The sequence below is a fragment of the Salvelinus fontinalis genome, chromosome 16, assembly GCF_029448725.1.
Source record: "Salvelinus fontinalis isolate EN_2023a chromosome 16, ASM2944872v1, whole genome shotgun sequence".
In the NCBI taxonomy this organism is placed as follows: Eukaryota; Metazoa; Chordata; class Actinopteri; order Salmoniformes; family Salmonidae; genus Salvelinus; species Salvelinus fontinalis.
In genome coordinates this window covers 27,837,299-27,861,420 of record NC_074680.1, presented here as the reverse complement: position 1 = coordinate 27,861,420, position 24,122 = coordinate 27,837,299, and the positions used below count along the sequence as shown (strand labels likewise).

The window sequence follows — 24,122 nt, the reverse complement described above, 5'->3', positions numbered from 1 at the left end:
TGGAGAACGTTCTGCTGCCTGCAACATCCTCTAGCATGACCGGTTTGGCGGTGGGTCAGTCATGGTGTGGGGTGGCATTTCTTTGGGGGGCCGCACAGCCCTCCATGTGCTCGCCAGAGGTAGCCTGACTGCCATTAGGTACCGAGATGAGATCCTCAGACGCCTTGTGAGACCATATGCTGGTGCGGTTGGCCCTGGGTTCCTCCTAATGCAAGACAATGCTAGACCTCATGTGGCTAGAGTGTGTCAGCAGTTCCTGCAAGAGGAAGGCATTGATGCTATGGACTGGCCCGCCCGTTCCCCAGACCTGAATCCAATTGAGCACATCTGGGACATCATGTCTCGCTCCATCCACCAACGCCACGTTGCACCACAGACTGTCCAGGAGTTGGCGGATGCTTTAGTCCAGGTCTGGTAGGAGATCCCTCAGGAGACCATCCGCCACCTCATCAGGAGCATGCCCAGGCGTAGGGAGGTCATACAGGCACGCGGAGGCCACACACACTACTGAGCCTCATTTTGACTTGTTTTAAGGACATTACATCAAAGTTGGATCAGCCTGTAGTGTGGTTTTCCACTTTAATTTTGAGTGTGACTCCAAATCCAGACCTCCATGGGTTGATACATTTGATTTCCATTGATAATTTTTGTGTGATTTTGTTGTCAGCACATTCAACTATGTAAAGAAAAAAGTATTTAATAAGAATATTTCATTCATTCAGATCTAGGATGTGTTATTTTAGTGTTCCCTTTTTATTTTTTTGAGCAGTGTATATGTATGTGTGTGTGTGTATATATATATATATATATATATATATATTTTTTTATCCTATGGGTGATTCATGATGGTCTTTTTTTCTCTAAATATGCATTGTTGCACAATTTAAAGGTCAAGACACTGCATTTCAAACAGTCGTGAATAATCTAATGAATTCGGGGCTTGCTAAATGTATACCTAAGCTAAATATAAGCCTTCAACCCACATTTATTTGATAAACTTTTTTTTCTTTTTTTCTGGCTTCCAAGTCCGTCTATGAAATGCCCTTTTTTGTTACAAATTCAACCAGAACCATGCGTAATGCACATTCACGACTAATGACTAAATTATTATAGCAGGCGTTATAGAAAATATAAACCATCTCAAGCACACCTGCTAGTGAGTAGCCAGCTAATCTTTTTTATATTTCAAGTCTAGCCAACTTGGATCTGTATCCACTTGGATCTATATGCTTGCTAACAAGGTAGAACAGTTTAATTTTTATGGATACACCCTCCTGTCCATCTCCAACTGTTTGAACACCATAACTTGTTAACATTGTTTAGATGTTAAAATCAACTGGCCTTATTTCTCAGAATGAAAATGAGATGCCAATTTCTTATATAAATGTATTTTTATGCTCAATGTTGCACATTTATAAAACAGACTAGACAGCTAGCACAAAAGTATGTGGCTAAAATGCTGCCAGCAGTATGTGGTACCTCAATGCCGCGCACGACCAACAGGGTTGGAAATTAACTTCTTCTGGCTGCAAGCCCGACGTCGGTACACTTATGACAATAGCCAGCTCAAGTGCAGGGCGCGAAATTCAAAATATATATATTTTTAAATATTTAACTTTCACACATTAACAAGTCCAATACAGCAAATGAAAGGTACACATCTTGTGAATCCAGCCAACATGTCCGATTTAAAAAAAATGTTTTACAGCGAAAACACCACGTATATTTGTTAGCTCACCACCAAATACAAAAAAGCACAGACATTTCTTTCACAGCACAGATAGCTTGCACAAAACCCCCAAATAGAGAAATAATTAGTCACTAACCAAGAAACAACTTCATCAGATGACAGTTTTATAACATGTTATACAATAAATCTATGTTTTGTTTGAAAAATGTGCATATTTCAGGTATAAATCATAGTTTTACATTGCAGCTACAATCACAAATAGCACCGAAGCAGCTTGAACAATTACAGAGACCAACGTGAAATACCTAAATACTCATCATAAAACATTTATGAAAAATACATGGTGTACAGCAAATGAAAGACAAACATCTTGTGAATCCAGACAATATTTCAGATTTTTTTAAGTGGTTTACAGCGAAAACACAATATAGCATTATATTAGCTTACCACAATAGCCAAACACACAACCGCATTCATTCAACGCAAAGGTAGCGATAGCGAAAAAAACAGCAAAATATATAAATTTATTCACTAACCTTCACAATCTTTATCAGATGACAGTCCTATAACATCATATCACACAATACATATATGGTTTGTTCGAAAATGTGCATATTTAGAGCTGAAATCCGTGGTTATACATTGTGAAAACGTAGCAACTTTTTCCTAGAATGTCCGGATAAATTTCTGACACTCACCTAATCTAATCAAATAACTAATCATAAACTTTACTAAAAAATACATGTTGGACAGCAAATGAAAGATACACTAGTTCTTAATGCAACCGCTATGTTAGATTTTTAAAAATAATTTAGTACGACATACAGCTTACGTTATAGCGAGACCGTGCCCAAAATCAGGGCGGAAAATATTACTAAACATTTTCAACAGAAATACGAAATAACATCATAAATGGTTCCTACTTTTGCTGAGCTTCCATCAGAGTCTTGTACAAGGGGTCCTTTGTCCAGAATAATTCGTTGTTTGGATTTAGAATGAATGAATGAATAAAAAATACACTGCTCAAAAAAATAAAGGGAACACTTAAACAACACAATGTAACTCCAAGTCAATCACACTTCTGTGAAATCAAACTGTCCACTTAGGAAGCAACACTGATTGACAATAAATTTCACATGCTGTTGTGCAAATGGAATAGACAAAAGGTGGAAATTATAGGCAATTAGCAAGACACCCCCCAAAACAGGAGTGATTCTGCAGGTGGTGACCACAGACCACTTCTCAGTTCCTATGCTTCCTGGCTGATGTTTTGGTCACTTTTGAATGCTGGCGGTGCTCTCACTCTAGTGATAGCATGAGACGGAGTCTACAACCCACACAAGTGGCTCAGGTAGTGCAGTTCATCCAGGATGGCACATCAATGCGAACTGTGGCAAAAAGGTTTGCTGTGTCTGTCAGCGTAGTGTCCAGAGCATGCAGGCGCTACCAGGAGACAGGCCAGTACATCAGGAGACGTGGAGGAGGCCGTAGAAGGGCAACAACCCAGCAGCAGGACCGCTACCTCCGCCTTTGTGCAAGGAGGTGCACTGCCAGCGCCCTGCAAAATGACCTCCAGCAGGCCACAAATGTGCATGTGTCTGCTCAAACGGTCAGAAACAGACTCCATGAGGGTGGTATGAGGGCCCGACATCCACAGGTGGGGGTTGTGCTTACAGCCCAACACCGTGCAGGACGTTTGGCATTTGCCAGAGAACACCAAGATTGGCAAATTCGCCACTGGCGCCCTGTGCTCTTCACAGATAAAAGCAGGTTCACACTGAGCACATGAGCACATGTGACAGACATGACAGAGTCTGGAGACGCCGTGGAGAACGTTCTGCTGCCTGCAACATCCTCCAGCATGACCGGTTTTGCGGTGTGTCAGTCATGGTGTGGGGTGGCATTTCTTTGTGGGGCCGCACAGCCCTCCATGTGCGCCCCAGAGGTAGCCTGACTGCCATTAGGTACCGAGATGAGATCCTCAGAGCCCTTGTGAGACCATATGCTGACACATGCACATTTGTGGCCTGCTGGAGGTCATTTTGTAGGGCTCTGGCAGTGCTCCTCCTGCTCAAAGGCGGAGGTAGCGGTCCTGCTGCTGGGCTGTTGCCCTCCTACGGCCTCCTCCACGTCTCCTGATGTACTGGCCTGTCTCCTGGTAGCGCCTCCATGCTCTGGACACTACGCTGACAGACACAGCAAACCTTCTTGCCACAGCTCGCATTGATGTGCCATCCTGGATGTGCTGCACTACGTGAGCCACTTGTGTGGGTTGTAGACTCCGTCTCATGCTACCACTAGAGTGAGAGCACCGCCAGCATTCAAAAGTGACCAAAACATCAGCCAGGAAGCATAGGAACTGAGAAGTGGTCTGTGGTCACCACCTGCAGAATCACTCCTGTTTTGGGGGGTGTCTTGCTAATTGCCTATAATTTCCACCTTTTGTCTATTCCATTTGCACAACAGCATGTGAAATTTATTGTCAATCAGTGTTGCTTCCTAAGTGGACAGTTTGATTTCACAGAAGCGTGATTGACTTGGAGTTACATTGTGTTGTTTAAGTGTTCCCTTTATTTTTTTGAGCAGTGTAGTTTGCTATGAAGCAAAGGGGTGCAATCAATGACTACCTTCAGAAGTCATATAAGTAGTTTAAGTCCACCTGTGTGCAATCTAAGTGTCACATGATCTCTGAAAGGCCCCAGAGTCTGCAACACCACAAAGCAAGGGGCACTACCAAGCAAGCGGCACCATGAAGACCAAGGAGCTCTACAAACAGGTCAGGGACAAAGTTGTGGAGAAGTACAGATCAGGGTTGGGTTACCATTTTTTTACCATTTTTAAATCCATTATTAAAAAATTAAAAGAATATGGTAACACAAGAAACCTGCCAAGAGAGGGCCGCCCACCAAAATTCGCGGATTAGGCAAGGAGGGCATTAATCAGAGGCAACAAAGAGGCCAAAGATGACCCTGAAGGAGCTGCAAAGCTCCACAGCGGAGATGGGAGTATCTGTCCATAGGACCACTTTAAGCCGTACACTCCACAGAGCTGGGCTTTACGGACGAGTGGCCAGAAAAAGCCATTGCTTTAAGAAAAAAAATAAGCAAAAGGCATGTGGGAGACTACACAACCATATGGAAGAAGGTACTCTGGTAAGATGAGACTAAAATTTTGCGTTTTGGCCATCAATGAAAACACTATCTGGTGCAAACCCAACACCTCGTCACACTGAGAACACCATCCGATGTTTTTCATCGGCAGGGACTGGGAAACTGGTCAGAATTGAAGGAATGGTGGATGGCGCTAAATACAGGGAAATTGAGGGAAACCTGTTTCAGTGTTCCAGAGATTTGAGACTGGGAAGGAGGTTCACCGTCCAGCAGGACAATGACCCTAAGCATACTGCTAAAGCAACACTCAAGTGGATTAAGGGGATACATTTAAATGTCTTGGAATGACCTAGTCAAAGCCCAGACCTCAATCCAATTGAGAATCTGTGGTATGACTTAAAGATTGCTGTACACCAGCGGAACCCATCCAACTTGAAGGAGCTGGAGAAGTTTTGCCTTGAAGAATGGGCAAAAATCCCTGTGGCTAGATGTGCCAAGCTTATAGAGACATACCCCAAGAGACTTGCAGCTGTAATTGCTACAGAAGGTGGCTCTACAAAGTATTAATTTGGGGGGGTGAATAGTTATGCACGCTCTAGTTTTCAGTTTTTTTGTTCTTATTTCTTGTTTCACAAAAAATATTTAAGTGGTAGGAATGTTGTGTAAATCAAATGATACAAACCCCCAAAACATGAATTTTAATTCCAGGTTGTAAGGCAACAGAATAGGAAAAATGCCAAGGGGGGTGAATACTTTCGCAAGCCACTATGTGCATCCTTTCAAGCACATCCTTCTTATTAACCTGTGGTGAGTTATTCACAATTTGATGAACAAATTAGGTTTTATATGTATGATGGTTAAATAAAGAGCAAAAGTATTGATTATTTGTGCCTTGGTCTTTTAAGAGCTCTTTGTCACTTCCCATGAGCCGGGTTGTGACGACAAGTCACACTCATTATGTTTTAATAAATGTATTTGTGTGTTTGGCAGGCTTACAATGATGGCAAAAAAAACATTTGAGTGCTGACCCTGGTGCTAGAGGGGGTACACAGCTGGAGGTTGAATGTTTTGAAGGGGTACGGGACTATAAAAAGTTTGTGAACCACTGTCCTAGATGCATTTGTGTGCTTCTACATTTCTACTTAGGAGCACATGTTCTCCTTGTAAAAATGTCAGTGTAGGTCCCTGAACTAATAATAATAATAATAAGCCATATCACTCAGCCTTTTGTGGCAGCTTAGGCACTTTTTGTTTATTGATGTTCAGTTGTAGAACTGTTTCTGATTTGACTATTGTTTCTAAATGATTTATTTTAACATGCATTGATTAAAAGACATTTCATTTTTGTGACTTGCATCAATATACCCCATTACTACTGTTTTAGATAAACAGAAAGCATGCCCATCTGTTTAGATGTGTAATTATGGGCTAAAATATATTTTAACTGCAAAAAAAAACATCTAAAGTTAATTTGGTGTTTGTGCATGTGGGAAGGTGCACAGAAGAAGCCAAGGAGATCAAAAAGACAAACCTTGAAACTAGCAATTCAGCCATTTGAAACATTGTGCTAATACATTAAAATTAATTTGATATCACTACGCCCTAATGGGGTCCCTGAACAAAATAAAGGAAATGTCAACATAGTGTCTTAATAGGGCGTTGTGCCAACAGAACAGCTTATATGCACCTTGGCATAGATTTTTCCAGTGTCTGGAGCTTCCTGTGTGGAAGCGCCTCATTCTTTCAATATACTTTGTATCCCTTGTTTCCTTTATTTTGGGAGTTGCCTATAACATTGAGAGTATCGTTCGATTCGCAACAAATGGATTATAACGTAGTGGATAAAGTTCGGATTGACAATTTCATGTGTACAACATCGAAAGACCTGCATCACTATATTGAGAGCTGTGCTGTCTCTACAAATTTGACATGCTCCTATGGACTTCATATGTTGGTACTCATTGATATTTTTACATGGAAATGCTCATATGCATTATTGCTCTGTGAGAGAAATGTCCTCTCTGGTTTTTCTATTTGGAGATGTTAAGTGTCTGACCCTGTGGTATCACGATACTACTTGGTACCTTGATACTTGGCCTGGTATTACATTGTTAGTAAAATGTTGGTATTGTGACAAGCTCATTCTGAAAATAGGCACATTTTCTTGCAGTTGACACAGATTTTGTGTTTATCCGTGCTAAATTAATCGCCTTTTTGAGCCCTCACCAGTTAAAATCTCTGCTCAGGCCCAGAGCATCACTGCATCAAGGTTATTCTTAAATGTATTATCATGGGTAATGTAAAGGGTTGCGTCAATCGAATCTGGTATCAGGATAAAATGTGATTCAGAGTCACCGAATATAATTTAATTATATTTATTAAACACAAGTGATAAATGGTAAATGCAATTTTCGTATATACGGGTTCACTGTATCACCACGCAGGGTAAAGCAGAGAACTGACTCGAAATGATACAATCAACATTTGTTATACTGTGACAGAGATAGGCCAACGGACGATTTGGAACTATCACAGTAGAGGCTTAGCGTGGTTTAGACTCACTAGCCAGTCGGTGGCGCCCAGGCTGGTCCCAGCCCCACAGCGCTCCAGATGTCCGGCGCTGTTGCTGTGTAGATTACGCTCCCACACCCTAGAAACTGAGGTCAGACAGTTCTGTAACACTGTTGAGCTATTTGCACCTGCATAGAAAGCATACTGTTCCCGCTCAAGGTTAACCACAGCTTCTCAGCACACTATCTGGGCCAAAATGTTACTTCCAGCACACACACAGGCACCCAGGCCAACAGTTGCTAATATTCAATCACATGTGATATAGTATTGGGTTATAGCGCAATAAACACAGATCCTCACAATTCCCCCTTTTTACACCCCACAGGGTGTAACCCTTTTTCTCACATACTAGGTTGCCTTTGAACCCAGGAACTTGAAACCTTTTAATGACCATTCAGAACACGTTCTCAGTAACATAGTAACATATTAGATAACATAGGGATTTTTAGGAGTCCCCCTTTTGACACCCCTAGGGTGTCACTCATTTTGTAATCTGATTTAATCCAAATTATGGCCTACCTAAGAGGCCCAACATGTATCTGCTAGACAGAGCCGAGTCCTGTGCTATTGCTGACACCAATCTGAATTCAGAGCAGGCGGGTATTGCCAGGTCAGCCACTGTTTGTAATTTTAACAATAATAGTACACTTCAATCTAGACCATGAGCCAGGGCTGAAATGTGTTTGTTTCCGCTCGGTGGTGTACAAGTAAAGCGATGCCTGACTGAGTGAAACGATCTCTGTTCAGATGATCACTGGACAGGCAGTTCCTTGTAATGGTTCTTCTTTTTACCACTATCGTCTCTCCACTTGTGGTTTCTTGTAACCAATAGAGCCTACTATGTTTTCATCGATTGTTGGTCTCCTTCGTTCCCTTTCCTACCACAAACTCATAGGACTACGTCCAGGTGTCCAAGGCTGTGATGTCAGACAGTATAGGCATTTTTATTCAACCCTTGGTGATCTCCATCCAGTGTAGGAGCTAGGTGACATGCGTAGGCTTTACGTTGGCTGATGACGACATATTGCTGTGTCCTGGGCCTGGCAGGCAAGAGTAGCCTTTTCTCCTTTAACCTTCTATGGCTGCAGCCCGGTGTTGGTACACTTATGACAACAGCCAGCTCAAGTGCAGGGCGCGAAACTCCCGAAAATATTTTAATAATCTGATGAAACTATATTGAAAAAACATACTTTACGATGATATGATCACATTTATCAAATAAAATCAAAGCCGGAGATATAACACGTCTATAAGGATTGCTTTTCAGAAGCCATTACCGGTGACCTCTATGCGCTTCCCGGACAGAGGAATTCTGGGGTCATGTCATTCCAAGAGCTCTCTTTTCACCATAGAAACACCTAGAAACCCCATTTCACCTCTCACAGCCTATGGGACATCTAGTGGAAGGCGTATGAAGTGCATGTATACTCATACATATCAAGCACATTTATAGGCAGGTCCTAGAACAGAGCATCGATTTCAGATTTTTCACTTTCTGACAGGAAGTTTGCTGCAAAAGGAGTTCTGTTTTACTCACAGATATAATTCAAACGGTTTTAGAAACTAGAGTGTTTTCTATCCAATAGTAATAATAATATGCATATTGTACGAGCAAGAATTGAGTACGAGGTCGTTTGAAATGGGCACCTTTTATCCGGCTACTCAATACTGCCCCTGCAGCCATAAGAAGTTAACCTCATAACGGGCTGGTTCAAAACTGCAGTACTGATGTGACATTTACATGTTGGTGTTATTTTTGCCCCTTGCAAAGCTATTCTGTATTAAGTTAAATATTTCGTTTTACCCTGCAAGTGCATTGAGGAAGGGGAGTGGATTAACCACAGAGAGGGTCAATCCAGCAGGATGTCAATTTGTGTCCCTCATCTAATGGTATAGCAGCTAGCTAACAGACTGCTTAATTTAGTGTGTATTGTTTTAAAGTACAAACTGTAGTAGCTAGTCTACCCTGTGTCAGTGTTTTCCATTAGCGTCAGCTAAATAGCTGGTTACAGACTAATTTTCAGTGGGCTACTTTTTCCACTTCATTAACTTCTTTTTATTTACAAGTTTTAATTGTTATTCCGATGAGCCAATTGTCACGCCCTCTCCCTCTATAACAGGCCTGGTCAGTTGTTTTCCATGGAGGGCCACATTAGAATATATTTTTGCCATCCCGAGCCAGAACGATATTACAGGATTATAGATCATGTGTATGACTGTTGTTGACAGATATATCTACAGTAAATCACGTCCAGATATATTACTTAATTTACTTTAACATGCACAGAAAAAAACAAGATCTATGTTCTCCTTTTTTGAAGGTATTTTTATTATTAAACATGCAATAAACTACATGGAGGGAAAAGTACACTGTGCATTCAGCACCACAGACCGAACAAGAAAGAGAGAGCTCAACATTACATTTAAACTACTCAGTCTATGTGAGGAGGGAAGTCTCTGATGAGCATTGATTAGAGCAGTGAAGTCAGGTATAGTTTCTGACGTCGCTATGCGCAGGTTTGCTGAGAGGTAAGTCATTAAGAGATGATCTATGCCTTGACTTGTTATATTTCATCACTGAAAATGTCTTTTAACATGCATAGTTTGACCCAAACAGTGCAAACATCTTCTGAGCATGACTCCTAATCTTTGGAAAGTGTTGTTCATCGAGAGATGCATAGAACCTTGTCAGTGACATTGTTTTGAATAGTTCTCCAATCACTGCATCAGACTGAAGATCGATGAGCTCAAGTTGCAGGTCAGTGGGAGCGTTATCCACATTGAAGGTGAAAGGAGAGGAAAACAACAGCATGTCATTTTCCAACACTTTGAAATCCTCAAAACGAGAAGAGAACTCACCGTTCAAAGCACGCAGCAGCGATGTATGCTTCTTCTGCTGGTCATCTGATAGGGAACAGACTAGTAGTGTCGGAAGGTGGGTGAGATCGTTGGCTTCTACTTGGTGGGTAAATTTTGCCTAATTTCTAGCTAGCTACTATTTGTAACTGTGGCTGTGTCAGCCTGTCAGTCAGTCTGTCCTCGTGCAGTTGTTATTTATATGTGCCTTCAAAATAAATATCCCACGAGCGGTGGGAGTTAAATCATTACACAAAGGCGAGTATTCATTGGGCTTTTAATTTGAATAACAAATGCGTTTTTCAAAACATTGCAATCGCATTTTCTTTGATCTGAGCATGATTCCGCGGACAGTATACCGCTCCCAGGCCGGCCTTTGCCCAGACCTGCTCTACAATGAACGATATGCATTCACATTTCTTTATTTACATGGAGAAGGGAGAGAGAATGATGCTCTGGATTTTGCACTTCCCATGTAATGGAAGTGGTACCGATGAGTCAAAATCCACTTAGCCTAATTGTTGTTTTCTGGGACATTTGTTTTCTTTCACAGAGCCAGCCACACTAAGTCGTGGCGCTTAGTCTATTTACTGTGCTTTGATTGACAACTGAACAGCCAGTGTTGACTAGTTTATAAAAGGTGTTTAACTTTCTGAATAAAGTCAAACTTCTATATCTCTGCCATTCATAAATCATGTGACGTGGTTACACGTCCATGCTATCGCATCGGGACAAGTAAACCCAAAGGATTTCCAAGGTTTCTTTTCCTAGAATATCGGGGCTTGCCAGACAGTCACACTAAGAGAGTGACTGACTCAGTCATGGTAGCCTACCGAATCACATCGGTGAGAGCTGTTCATTTGGCTCCCTAATTTGCATAGGCTATTGTTAGGCATTTTGGCGATTATCTGCAGATAAATTATGAAAACATTCAATGAAGATGGCAACATAACTGCAGGAACAATAGGTAATGGAGAGCGTCATTCTGGTCCAAATGTGATAATTAGGGCCTTCGGGGAATCCCAGGAATTAAAAATGTTTTGACCTGAGGAAAGAATCAACTAAATGTATTACATTTATTAATTTGCTCAAGTTTATCAGAAGACATAAACAGAATGCATCCGTGACTCATTTCCTGCCACTTTCTGAAGAGGCAAGGAGACTGCGGTGCTGTCTACCTCTTTATGTAGCCATTAGCAATGATGCTAATAAAGTATTCTAGTAGCTGGAAAGGCTTTCCCAAAAGCCTTCTCAATGAAATGTTAACTACAAAGTAGCCTGTGAATACCTGGCAGTATGATTATTATGATTATTTCCATCAATCCAGTGGGTATTTGTTTTGCAAACTCTGCCATCACGTGTGCTACAAACAAGCCTCTTGCTAGGTGCCAAAATATTATTTCACACTATAAAAAATGAATAAATGATGGCATTTGACTGTATTTTGTCTTTGAATAATACAATTTCAAAATATTCTTTCTGGGTTGTTCATGCTTTCTGGGTAGTTCATGACCCTAGTGTGGCAACACAAACTCAGCAGAAAAAGAAATGTCCTCTCACTGTCAACTGTGTTTATTTTCAGCAAACTTAACATGTGTAAATATTTGTATGAACATAAGATTCAACAACTGAGACATAAACTGAACAAGTTCCACAGACATGTGACTAACAGAAATGGAATAGTGTGTCCCTGAACAAAGGGGAGGTCGAAATAAAAAATAACAGTCAGTATCTAGCTGCATTAAGTACTGGAGTGCATCTCTTTTTCATGGACTGCACCAGATTTGCCAGTTCTTACTGTGAGATGTTACCCAACTCTTCCACCAAGGTACCTGCAAGTTCCCAGACATTTCTGGGGGGGAATGGCCCTAGCCCTCACCCGCCGATCCAACACGTCCCAGACTTGCTCAATGGGATTGAGATCCGGGCTCTTCGCTGGCCATGGCAGAACACTGACATTCCTGTCTTGCAGGAAATCACGCACAGAACGAGCAGTATTGCTGGTGGCATTGTCATGCTGGAGGGTCCTGTCAGGATGAGCCTGCAGGAAGGGTACCACATGAGGGAGAAGGATGTCTTCCCTGTAACGCACAGAGTTGAGATTGCCTGCAATGACAACAAGCTCAGTCCGATGATGCAGTGACACACCGTCCCAGACCATGACGGACCCTCCACCTCCAAATCGATCCCGCTCCAGAGTATAGGCCTCGGTATAACACTCATTCCTTTGACGATAAACGAGAATCCGACCATCACCCCTGGTGAAACAAAACCGCGACTCGTCAGTGAAGAGCACTTTTTACCAGACCTGTCTGGGCCCAAACCCACCGTTGCTGGACCATAGGCGACGTTGTTGCCGGTGATATCTGGTGAGGACCGGCCTTACAACAGGCCTACAAGCCCTCAGTCCAGTCTCTCTCAGCCTATTGCGGACAGTCTGAGCACTGATGGAGGAATTGTGCGTTCCTGGTGTAACTCGGGCAGGTGTTGTTGCCATCCTGTACCTGTCCCGCAGGTGTGATGTTCGGATGTACCGATCCTGTGCAAGTGTTACACGTGGTCTGCCACTGCGAGGACGATCAGGGGACGTTTCTTTTTGCTGAGTATACATTTATAAGTGATTTTCAATGGGGCTTTCTCCATTTATACTGTTAAATCCAACTCTAAGAAATCATTTTCTGCATTTCCTGCACTTTTATTATCATTTCCACACTGTGCCACGTCGAATACTTAAAGATAAACTTCTCCTTAATGCAACCGCTGTGTCAGATTTCAAAAAAGCTTTATGGCAAAAGCACACCATGCGATAATCTGAGTACAGCGCTCAGGCACTAAAACAAGCCATACAGATACCCGCCATGTTGTGGAGTCAACAAAAGTCAGAAATAGCATAATAAATATTCACTTACCTTTGATGACATTCATCGGAATGCACTCCCAGGAATCCCAGTTCGACAATACATGTTTGTTTTGTTTGATAAAGTCCATAATTTATGTCCAAATACCTCCTTTTTGTTTGCGCGTTTTAGTCCAGTAATCCAAATGCGCAGGCACTAGGTCCAGACAAAGTCAAAAAAATTATATTACAGTTCGTAGAAACATGTCAAACGATGTATATAATCAATCTTTAGGATGTTTTTATCATAAATCTTCAATAATGTTTCAACCGGACAATTGCTTTGTCTTTAGAAATTAAAAGGAACAGAGCTCGCTCTCACGGCCGCGCGCCTGACTTAGCTCATGGCATTCTGCCAGACCTTAGTCAAACAGCTCTTATTCGCTCCCCCTTCATAGTAGAAGCCTGAAACAAGGTTCTAAAGACTGTTGACAGCTAGTGGAAGCATTAGGAAGTGCAATATGACCCCATATACACTGTATATTGGATAGGCAAAGACTTGAAAACCTCAGATTTCCCACTTCCTGGTTGGGTTCTTTCTCAGGTTTTTGCCTGCCATATGAGTTCTGTTATACTCAGACATCATTCAAACAGTTTTAGAAACTTCAGACTGTTTTCTATCCAACGCTACTAATTATATGCATATTCTAGCTTTTGGGCCTGAGTAGCAGGCAGTTTACTCTGGGCACCTTATTCATCCAAGCTACTCAATATGCCCCTCAGTCCCAAATAAGTTAAAGGGATACTATGGGATTTTGGCAATGAGGCCCTCTATCTACTTCCCTAGAGTCAGATGAACTCATGGATACCATTTTTATGGCTCTGTGTCCAGTATGAAGGAAGTTGGAGGTAGTTTTGAGAGCCAATGTTAACTAGTGTTAGTGCAATGACTGCTAGCAGATACCCATAGACTTCCAGACATTGCGTTACCACTAGTTACAAATTGCGCTGGTCAGTGTTTTCCTTCAAACTGCATGCAGAGACATAAAAATGGTATCCACAAGTTCATCTGAGTCTGGGGAAGTAGATAAAGGGCCTCATTGCCAAAATCCCAAAGCATCCCTTTTAAGACTAGGGATGGGCATCAGTAATCGAGTACTTGAACAGACGTGGCGCCTCTTGGCGCCCAGATCCCTTTAACGGGATCATTTTCGTAAACAACCGCTGAATTGCAGAGCGCCAAATTATTATTATTTTTAAATATATATATTTATTTTCATGAAATCACAAGTGAAATATACCAAAATACAGCTTAGCTTGTTGTTAATCCACCTATCGTATCAGATTTTGAAAATATGCTTTACAGCGAAAGCAATCCAAGCGTTTTAGTTTATCGATCACTAGACAAAACATTACGGACAGCTAGCAACAATGTAGATTGGTCACGAATGTCCGAAAAGCAATAAAATTATTCGCTTATCTTTGATGATCTTCGGATGTTTGCACTCACGAGACTCCCAGTTACACAATAAATGTTCCTTTTGTTTGATAAATATTATTTTTATATCCAAAAACCTCCATTTGGTTGGTGCTTTATGTTCAGAAATCAACAGGATCCAGCAGTCATGAAGGGAAGACGAAAATTCCAAATGTTATCCGTAAAGTTTTTGGAAACATGTCAAACTTTTTTTATAATCAATCCTCGTGTTGTTTTTAACATAACTGATTGATCATATTTCAACCGGACGGTAAACTATCAATACTAGAGAAAGAATACTAGAGAAAGAAAATGTCGAGCATGAACTAATCAAAGGACACCTGGCCATCCACTGACGCGTTTTGATAAATCTCGCTCATTTTTCAGAATAAAAGCTTGAAACTATGTCTAAAGCCTGTTCACAACCTGTGGAAGCCATTGGGAAAGGAATCTGGTTGATATCCCTTTAAATGGAGGATAGGCAGGCAATGGAACAGGGATTTTTCAAAATAAGAGCCACTTCCGGGTTGGATTTCCTCAGGTTTTCGCCTGCAAAATCGGTTCTGTTATACTCGCAGACAATATTTTGACAGTTTTGGAAACTTTTGAGGGTTTTCTATCATCTGTCAATTATATGCATATTCTAGCATCTGGGCCTGAGAAATAGGCCGTTTACATTGGGAACGTTATTTTTCCAAACATAAAAATTCTGCCTCCTAGCGTCAAGAAGTTAAGCTCTATCTTTAACTAGCGATTTTATTCTTTTTTCAAATACTGTAAAACTATTTGGTAGAATGTGCTTCGTGGCTGCCCGAATGGTCAAGTGAAATTTTGTCTTAAAGACAACTTGCTTTGACTCTAGTGTTCCATTTGTACATGTGTATTTGCGCGGCAAAACAAACAAGAAGCCAAGCATTTATTTAATTTTTACCTAAATTCCCTTCCTCCTCTCTCATTCACGTTCCGACTGCTCCCTACACGTGCGGAGCGCACACACAAGCTCCCATTAGGCCTACATAAATAAATCAAACTTTTTTTTTTTATCCCTTTATTTTACCAGGTAAGTTGACTGAGAAAATATTCTCATTACACAGCAATGACCTGGGGAATAGTTACAGAAGGGATGAATGAGCCAATTGTAAGCTGGGGATGATTAGGTGACTGTGATGGTATGAGTGCCAGATTGGGAATTTAGCCAGGACACCGGGGTTAACACCCCTACTCTTACGATAAGTGCCATGAGATCTTTAGTGACCACAGAGTCAGGACACCCATTTAATGTCCTATCCAAAAGACTGCACCCTACACAGGGCAATATCCCCAATCACTGCCCTGGGGTATTGGGATATATATTTTAGACCAGAGGAAAGGGTACCTCCTACTGGCCCTCCGTCATCACTTCCAGCAGCATCTTGTCTCCCGTCCAGGGACCGACCAGGACCAACCCTGCTTAGCTTCAGAAGCAAGCCAGCAGTGGGATGCAGGGTGGTATGCTGCTGGCATACCTGATGGGGTACACAAGCTACATTCCTTGCAAAATGATACGCATTTTCACAAATTGGTTGATTTTGAAGTAGGAAAATGTGTTCCAACAACGAGCTGCAGTTTTGGAATAAGTGTGTCCTGTCTATTTTACTCTTGGGCTACTTTGCAAACTACTTGTATTTTTTTCAAATTGGTTAGCCTATGCTATAACCCCCCTAAACATACAGGTTCCACACTTAAAATACGCGAAAACATTAGTTTGATAAAGACTGAGCATATTTAAGCATAGGCCTACTTACCAAACGATGTCGTGGCCGTAATTCGACCCCATGCAGTGTTCAATGTGGAATTGTTAGAAACCTCTAAAAACCAGGTAGAATAAACTAAATCTAAAGCCTGTACATCGAAAAGAGATTTTTGTTGGTAACCCTGAAAAAATAATTTCAACTTGCCAAATTGAGCCCGGTTTGAATGATCGCTTTTTAAGAATAACTGTTCCAGACGCACAACTTTCTTTCGAAAAATATTCAGCTCCATTTTATCCTCTTTTATATTACATGTTTTTTACTATAAAATAGATGTCTTGACTGTGATAAGGGCTCTGGAAATAACAGCAGCTTTTCTTCTAAATTAACAAAGCAACGCAATGCCATTGAAGTTACTGCATTTTTGAAGATTGTGTTCCGTAATATAATATAACTATTTGACATTAGGTTTAAATAAATTAATCTTAAATGCCACTTGCTTTTTTTAACTGTGTGTGTGTGTGTGTTCAGAAAGTATTCAGACCCCTTGACTTTTTCCACATTTTGTTACGTTACAGCCTTAATCTAAAATTGATTAAATAAAAATCCTCACAATACCCCATAATGACAAAGCAAAAACAGGTTTTTAGAAGTTTGCAAATGTATTAAAAATACAAAACAGATACCTTATTTGCATAAGTATTCACCCTTTGCTATGAGACTCGAAATTGAGCTCAGGTGCATCCTGTTTCCATTGATCATCCTTGAGATGTTTCTGCAACTTGATTGGGGTCGACCTGTGGTAAATTCAATTGTTTAGTCATTCTTTTGAAATGCACACACCTGTCTATATAATGTCCCACAGTTGACAATGCATGTCAGAGCAAAAATTAAGCCATGAGTTCGAAGGAATTATCCATAGAGCTCCGAGACAGGATTGTGTCGAGGCACAGATCTGGGGAAGGGTACCAAAACATTTCTGCAGCATTGATGGTCCCCAAGAACACAGTGGTCTTCATCATTCTTAAATTGAAGAAGTTTGGAACCACCAAGACACTTTCTAGAGCTGGCTGCCTGGCCAAACTGAGCAATCGGGGGAGAAGGGCCTTGGTCAGGGAGGTGACCAAGAACCCAATGGTCACTCTGACAGAGCTCCTTTGTGGAGATGGGAGAATCTTCCAGAAGGACAACCATCTCTGCAGCTCTCCAACAATCAAGCCTTTTATGGTAGTGTGGCCAGATGAAAGCCACTACTCAGTAAAGGGCACATGGCAGCCCGCTTGGAGTTTGCCAAAAGGCACTTAAAAGACTCAGACCACAGCATCATACTGTGGGGATGTTTTTCAGTGGCAGGGACTTGGAGACTAGTCAAGATCAAGGCAAAGATGAAAGGAGCGAAGTACAGAGATCCTTGGTGAAATGCCTGGAGCATTCAGGACCTCAGACTGGGGTGACGGTTCACCTTCCAACAGGACAACGACCCTAAGCACACAGCCAAGACAACGCAGGAGTGCCTATCAAGACAAGTCTCTGAATGTCCTTGAGTGGCCCAGCCAGAGCCCGGACTTGAACCCGATCAAACATCTCTGGAGAGACCTGAAAATAGCTGTGCAGGGACGCTCCCCATCCAACCTGACCGAGCTTGAGAGGATGGATCTGCAGAGAAGGATATGAGAAACTCCCCAAATACAGGTGTGCCAAGCTTGTAGCATCATACCCAAGAAGACTCAAAGCTGTAATTGCTGCCAAAGGTTCTTCAACAAAGTACTGAGTAAAGGGTCTGAATACATCTAAATGTGATATTTAAGTTTTTACATAACCTTGGCAGACCCCCCAGGGCGCTTGGCTGGCTACTTTTTCTATTTGGCTGGCTACTCTGTGTGTGTGTGTGTGTGTGTTAAGAAGGTAGGCTGTGGGCCGGGACAGTGTAGTCTAATAGGATCATATCACAGAGACGAGTGAGGGAGGACACACACTATCACCCCTCCCTCTCACTCACACACGTACATTCTCACTGCACAGGGCTGGTTCTCTCATTCAGCAGACAACCTGTAGAAAAAGTAATTGAGTTATATTTATTACAAATCGAATCATGTGGTCTGGGAAAAGGCATTAGCTTTTCTGCTGTAGTATATCAAACCCATAAAGTATTGAGGAAGTGTCACCATCAGGGAGGCACTGGTAGCGAGGTGGAATGCCTTCTGGCATTCATATCAGTCTGGCTGGAAGTACCCAAAGCTGTTTTAATAATAATTTGGGGGCGTGATTATATATGTCCTGTTATACACGTGTGTGTGTGTGTGCAAATGTGTGTTTTTGCCTATCCCAACTCCCACTGAGACACCCGCAGGGAGTGGGGTCACCATTGCACAGCACCCCTGGAACTAGGTAAAGTGCCTTGCTCAAGGGCAGAGTAACATATTTTTCACCTCGTCGGGTCCAGTAATCAAACCAGCGACCTTTCGGTTACTGGCCCCAGCGCTCTTAACCTAGAGGCTACCATCCGCCCCATTTCACGTTAGCCCATTTCCCTTTCACTGGGCTGCTCTGGCATGGGATGGGGCTGTGCTAGTGTCTGGCTGGCCTTGAAGTTTGGAATTAAACCAACTTTTTAAAATCTAAAATATGTGTCAACAAAGAGATATAGGACATTTGGGCATGAACTGCTCAGCTATTTTGCTATGCACCATTTGTATTTATTTTATTTCTTGGCTATGTTGAAAGTTGGTTATGTGCTTATGACGTGCATGATACCAAAGACTCATTCTTGCTCTCTCTTCAGAATGGCGCTGGACATCTATGACTCTCAGTACCTGGTGATCCTGGCCCCCTCCTTGGTCATCGCTCTCATCTTCCTCTTCTTCTGGCTCTTCATGAAGGAGACCTCTTATGACGAGGTGCTGGCCAGGCAGAAACGAGATCTCAAGCTGCCACCCTCCAAACCAGAAACCCGCAAGAAGAACGATAAGAAAAAGAGCAAGAAGAAAGAGAGCAGTAGTAGAGGGGAAGGAGGAGAGTCTGAGGAAGACCTGCGGGACTTTGACGTAGCTGACGCTGTGAGCAGCTCCACTGCGGAGGAGGAGGAGGAAGAGGAGCCCGTCCCTGTGGCTCCACCCACCCCTGTTTCTGCCCCTGTGGCAGCGCCAGCCGAGGCCCCTGCAGGGGTGAGGGAGAGGAAGAAGGAGAAGAAAGCCGCAAAGGCAGCTGCCACTGCAGCTGCTCCCCCTGCCGAGATACCTTCGGTGAATGGCTCCAAGCAAGCAGGCCACAAAGCAGAGCCCCCTGCCCCAGTGGCTAAACCCAGTCCCCCCATACCCCAGCCTGACCCACAGCCCCCAGCTCAGGCTCAGACCCCCCCCCAGTCCTCTGGCAAGAAGAAGAAGGAGAAGAAGCAGAAGACAGAGGCTGGTGAGTAGAAGGCCAGGGTGGCTTTCATAGGATAAGAGGATGTGGTTCACTATGCGCTTGCCTGTGTCTGCAGACAGGACTAGTGCCTTCCCCGAGGCCACTCGTTAGTGTCTGACTGCACATCTATCCTCCCGAATCAGATTATTTAAAGCCCAGTATGAGTAGTGAGCAGGACCTTCTACACAAATGGATCACAAGGCCATCATAATGGCATCCTCTTTTCCTCCATCTCTAAAGCCTAATTGTCCTCGTGTTGGTTCCTGTCTAGTGGAAGAAGAGATTAAGGTGGATAAAGCTCCAGCTGCAGTCAAAAAGGAGGTTCCCGTGCCGGTGGAAACCAAAGCCCAGGATGGAGCGACCCCCACAGCCACCACCTCAACCAGTGGCAAGAAGAAGAACTCTGCCAAGAAGCAGAAGACTGAGCATGGTAAGGATGATGTAGACCTACTGATACTGCAGGTTAATCAAAGTCAGAGCAGGTTCAGACATTGTTCGAAAGCTGCTAGCAGAAAGCAAAACAAATCTTACTCTGCCTTTATAAAAATATATTTATATTTATGAAATCCTTCGGCCCACTCTCAATTTGTGTACCTTGTCTGGCCCTAAATATGACAATGTGTTACGGTCTCCCTCAGCCCAAGTGGATGATATCCAGCCTGACTCTGCAGGTCCTGCTAACCACCATGGGGATGCGCCCTCCAAGGGAAATGTCAAGAAACAGAAGAATGAGATGGATAAAGGTGAGAAACCTACACTCCAATATATAGCTACTATATCATGTTTAAACCTGACATATAAACAATTACATTTGATAAATCTATTTAAACTGCATCATTCTATTCTACTCCGCTGCCATGCAACACTTGTATAACACATCATAGTTCATCCTCTGCCTTTATGTGTGTGTATTTGTAGAGAACTCTGAGGTGAAGCTGAAGGAGCTACTTTTGGGCCTGGGAAGTCTGGCCCTGTCACAGGCAGAGGCTGTCAGTGTGGTCACTGTGCTTAAAGAGAAGAACCCGTCTGCCCTGGACGCTTGGCAGAAGTCTGCAGCTAGGGCTGACCCCTCATCCCTGGAGAGAGAGAAGCTCCTCACCACTCTGCAGGAGGAGGCCTCCATCGCCAAGGACAAGGTCCAGCAGCTCAGCAAGGTGCAGCCAAACATACTCATAAGATGACCTTAACCCGACCATACCGGTACCATAATATATATCCATTGACATCACTGGTTTACATCACTGGTTTATTACCTGTGGACTCTGGCTGTGGCTTGGTGGCATTTCATTCCAATACTGATCCGCTGCCATTTATGCCCTGTCTGCTGTTAGGAGCTGCAGCAGGAGAAGCAGAAGACTGTGAGGGCGGAGGCTGTTCTGAGGGACCAGCGTGGGGCGCTGGAGAAGGAGCTGAATGTCATACAGGCTAAATCCCAGGGAGAGCTCCAGGGCATACAGATGAAGGTGACCACCATCCACCACTCTGATACCTTTATCTCAGGCCAAACCTCAACTACCATCACTTTTTACTGTAATGCTTTATACTCCAACATCAGTTATAGACAAGTGTTTCTGTCGGATGCTGTATGTTTGGTGGTACTGACTCCCAATGTTGTGTAGTTCCAGAAGCTGAGGGAGCAGCTGGAGGGTCAGATCGCCAGGCTGCAGCAGGAGAACGGCATCCTGAGAGATGCAGTCAGCTCTGCCACCAACCAGATGGAGAGCAAGTGAGTGCCACCTCCCAGCCATCTGTTTCTAGATTATAAAGATGTTAAGTTATTTGATAGGTATTGTATTGCACTGTAAGAATACTAGTTGCCTTTGAGGCACGGCATGGATGAGTGTGTGGGTTGTAATAGTGGTTGTGGTGTGTATGGCAGGCAGTCGTCGGAGCTGAACCAGCTGCGCTCGGAGTACTCTGGTCTGATGAAAGAGCTGACGGAGAACAACAACAAGCTGCAGCAGGAGGAGCACCAGAGGAAGTCGCTGGAGGTCAACTACAAGCAGAATGTCTCTCAGCTGGAGGTATGTGGTTTGTCAGGGGAGGGGCTATGACTCACACGGGCATCTAATTTAGTTATTTATTCCGCCCATAGTTCACTAGGCTGCCCCACAGAGATTAAACACAAAGGAATCTCTCCTTCTTGTAATAGCTCAGGAAGTGGGTCTGTTTGAGGCTTTGTGCTCAGTATGAACACTGCGTCCCTGCAACAGACACCCAGGTCGGCCTTTCCTGTGTTCATCACCATAACCACAGTACAGTGAGATGGATTCTGAGAGGTTGTGTCAGTGTATGTTCACTGTTAAAATGCCAAGTGTTGTCCCGTGATCACCAGGCTCAACTGCAGGAAGCTAAGCGCCGCTGGGACGAGCTCCAGAACTACCTCCACAATGTCAACGCAGAGAGGGAGAAACTTCATGCTGCTAAAGAAGGTGCTCACAGAGATTCTATAAACAGACCTCTGAAACGCAAACTAATGCATGACTCATTGCCAATATGTAACAAATGTTACATATGACGAAGGTGATATGACTGGGTCTGGTGTCTCTCCTCTCTCAGAACTACAGAACCAGCTGCTGGCGGTGGAGAAGGAAATGAGCAACAAGAACAAGGAGATCCAGACGCTGCACAGCAGCCTGACCGACACCATAGTGTCCAAGGACCAGGTGGAGCAGAAGGTGATGCAGCTGCTGGAGGTGTCCCAGCACAGCCTGGCTGACAACGCAGCGCAGGTCCAGGTAGGGGAACACAGCCCTTATTGTTGTAATGACAGTTGTGATGTGTATAACAATAACACATTCCCTAGTGTTTACATTCACCAGTGGTTGACAGTTAAACTTGGATGTTATTGTGCCAGGTATAAACAGGACTTCACACTCACACCATTCGGAAACAAGGGAGAGAAGTAGTTAAAGGGAAACTGTTTTAGTTGAGAGACTGAGATGGGCCAAATATTTGAAGTATTTTTGTATTTATATTTTTCATATTCTGGTATGCACTCAACGTAACATCCTTTTAATCCTGACAGGATCTCCTGAGGGAAAACAGTGGCCTTCAGACCCAGATTGAGACTCTGCAGAACCAGTTGAGCTCACAGGTATGTTTCCAACATGTTTCACCCTTTAGTTCATCAACAAGAGTTCATATGTACAGTACCAGTCAAAGGTTTGGACACACCTACTCATTCAAGGGGTTTTCTTTATTTTTACTATTTTCTACATTGTAGCATAATGGTGAAGACATCAAAACTATGAAATAACACATATGGAATCATTTAGTAACCAAAAAAAGTGTTAAACAAATAAAAAAAATATTTATATTTGAGATTCTTCTAAGTAGCCACCCTTTGCCTTGATGACATCTTTGCACACTCTTGGCATTCTCTCAACCAGCTTCATGGGGAATGCTTTTGAAACCGTCTTGAAGGAGTTCCCACATATGCTGAGCACTTGTTGGCTGCTTTTCTATCACTCTGCAGTCCAACTCATCCCAAACCATCTCATTTGGGTTGAGGTAGGGTGATTCTGGAGGCCAGGTCATCTGGTGCAGAACTCTATCACTCCTTCTTGATCAAATAGCCCTTACACAGACTGGAGGTGTGTTTTGGGTAATTGTCCTGTTGAAAAACAAATTATAGTTCCACTAAGCGAAAACCAGATGGGATGATGTATTGTTGCAGAATGTTGTGGTAGCCATGCTGGTTAAGTGTGCCTTGTATTCTACATAAATCCCCAACAGTATCACCAGCAAAGCACCATCACACCTCCTCCATGCTTCTCAGTGGGAACCACACATGCAGAGATCACCCGTTCACCTACTCTGCGTCTCACAAAGACACGGTGGTTGTAACCAAAAATCTCACATTTGGACATTGCTCGTTTTCGTGGCCCATGCAAGTCTCTTTTTCTTATTGGTGTCCTTTTAGTAGTGGTTTCTTTGCAGAAATTTGACCATGGAGGCCTGATTCAATCAACATCAACTGTTCAGAGGAGACTGTCTGTTACTTGAACTCTCTGAAGCATTTGTTTGGGCTGCAATCTGTGGTGCAGTTAACTCTAATGAACTTATCCTCTGCAGCAGTAACTGGGTCTTCCTTTCCTGTGACAGTCCTCATGAGTGCCAGTTTCATCATAGCAGTTGATGGTTTTTGCGACTGCACTTGAAGAATCGTTCAAAGTTCTTTAAATTTTCCAGATTGACTGAGCTTCATGTCTTAAAGTAATGATAGACTGTCGTTTCTCTTTGCTTATTTGAGCTGTTCTTGCCATAATATGGACTTGGTCTTTTACCAAATAGGGCTATCTTCTGTATACCACCCTACCTTGTCACAACACAAGTGATTGGCTCAAATGCATTAAGAAGGAAAGTAATTCCACTATTTAAGGCACACCTGTTAATTGAAATACATTCCAGGTGACTACCACATGAAGCCGGTTGAGAGAATACC

At 43.0% G+C, this 24,122-nt stretch overlaps 1 protein-coding gene across 3 annotated transcripts in view; it reads left to right on the top strand.

Annotated features, from left to right (window-relative positions):
• LOC129812929 (kinectin-like) overlaps window positions 1–24,122 on the top strand; it is a 45,435-nt gene that overhangs the window by 8,873 nt on the left and 12,440 nt on the right. For all 3 annotated transcript variants that reach the window (XM_055864917.1, XM_055864919.1, XM_055864918.1), the window contains exons 2-11: window positions 19,053–19,678; window positions 19,947–20,105; window positions 20,314–20,418; window positions 20,594–20,829; window positions 21,007–21,138; window positions 21,295–21,401; window positions 21,555–21,699; window positions 22,011–22,107; window positions 22,235–22,413; window positions 22,704–22,772. In XM_055864917.1, coding sequence (XP_055720892.1) covers window positions 19,054–19,678; window positions 19,947–20,105; window positions 20,314–20,418; window positions 20,594–20,829; window positions 21,007–21,138; window positions 21,295–21,401; window positions 21,555–21,699; window positions 22,011–22,107; window positions 22,235–22,413; window positions 22,704–22,772 — 1,854 coding nt within the window. In that variant the 5' untranslated portion in view covers window position 19,053. The remainder of the gene's footprint in view (window positions 1–19,052; window positions 19,679–19,946; window positions 20,106–20,313; window positions 20,419–20,593; window positions 20,830–21,006; window positions 21,139–21,294; window positions 21,402–21,554; window positions 21,700–22,010; window positions 22,108–22,234; window positions 22,414–22,703; window positions 22,773–24,122) is intronic.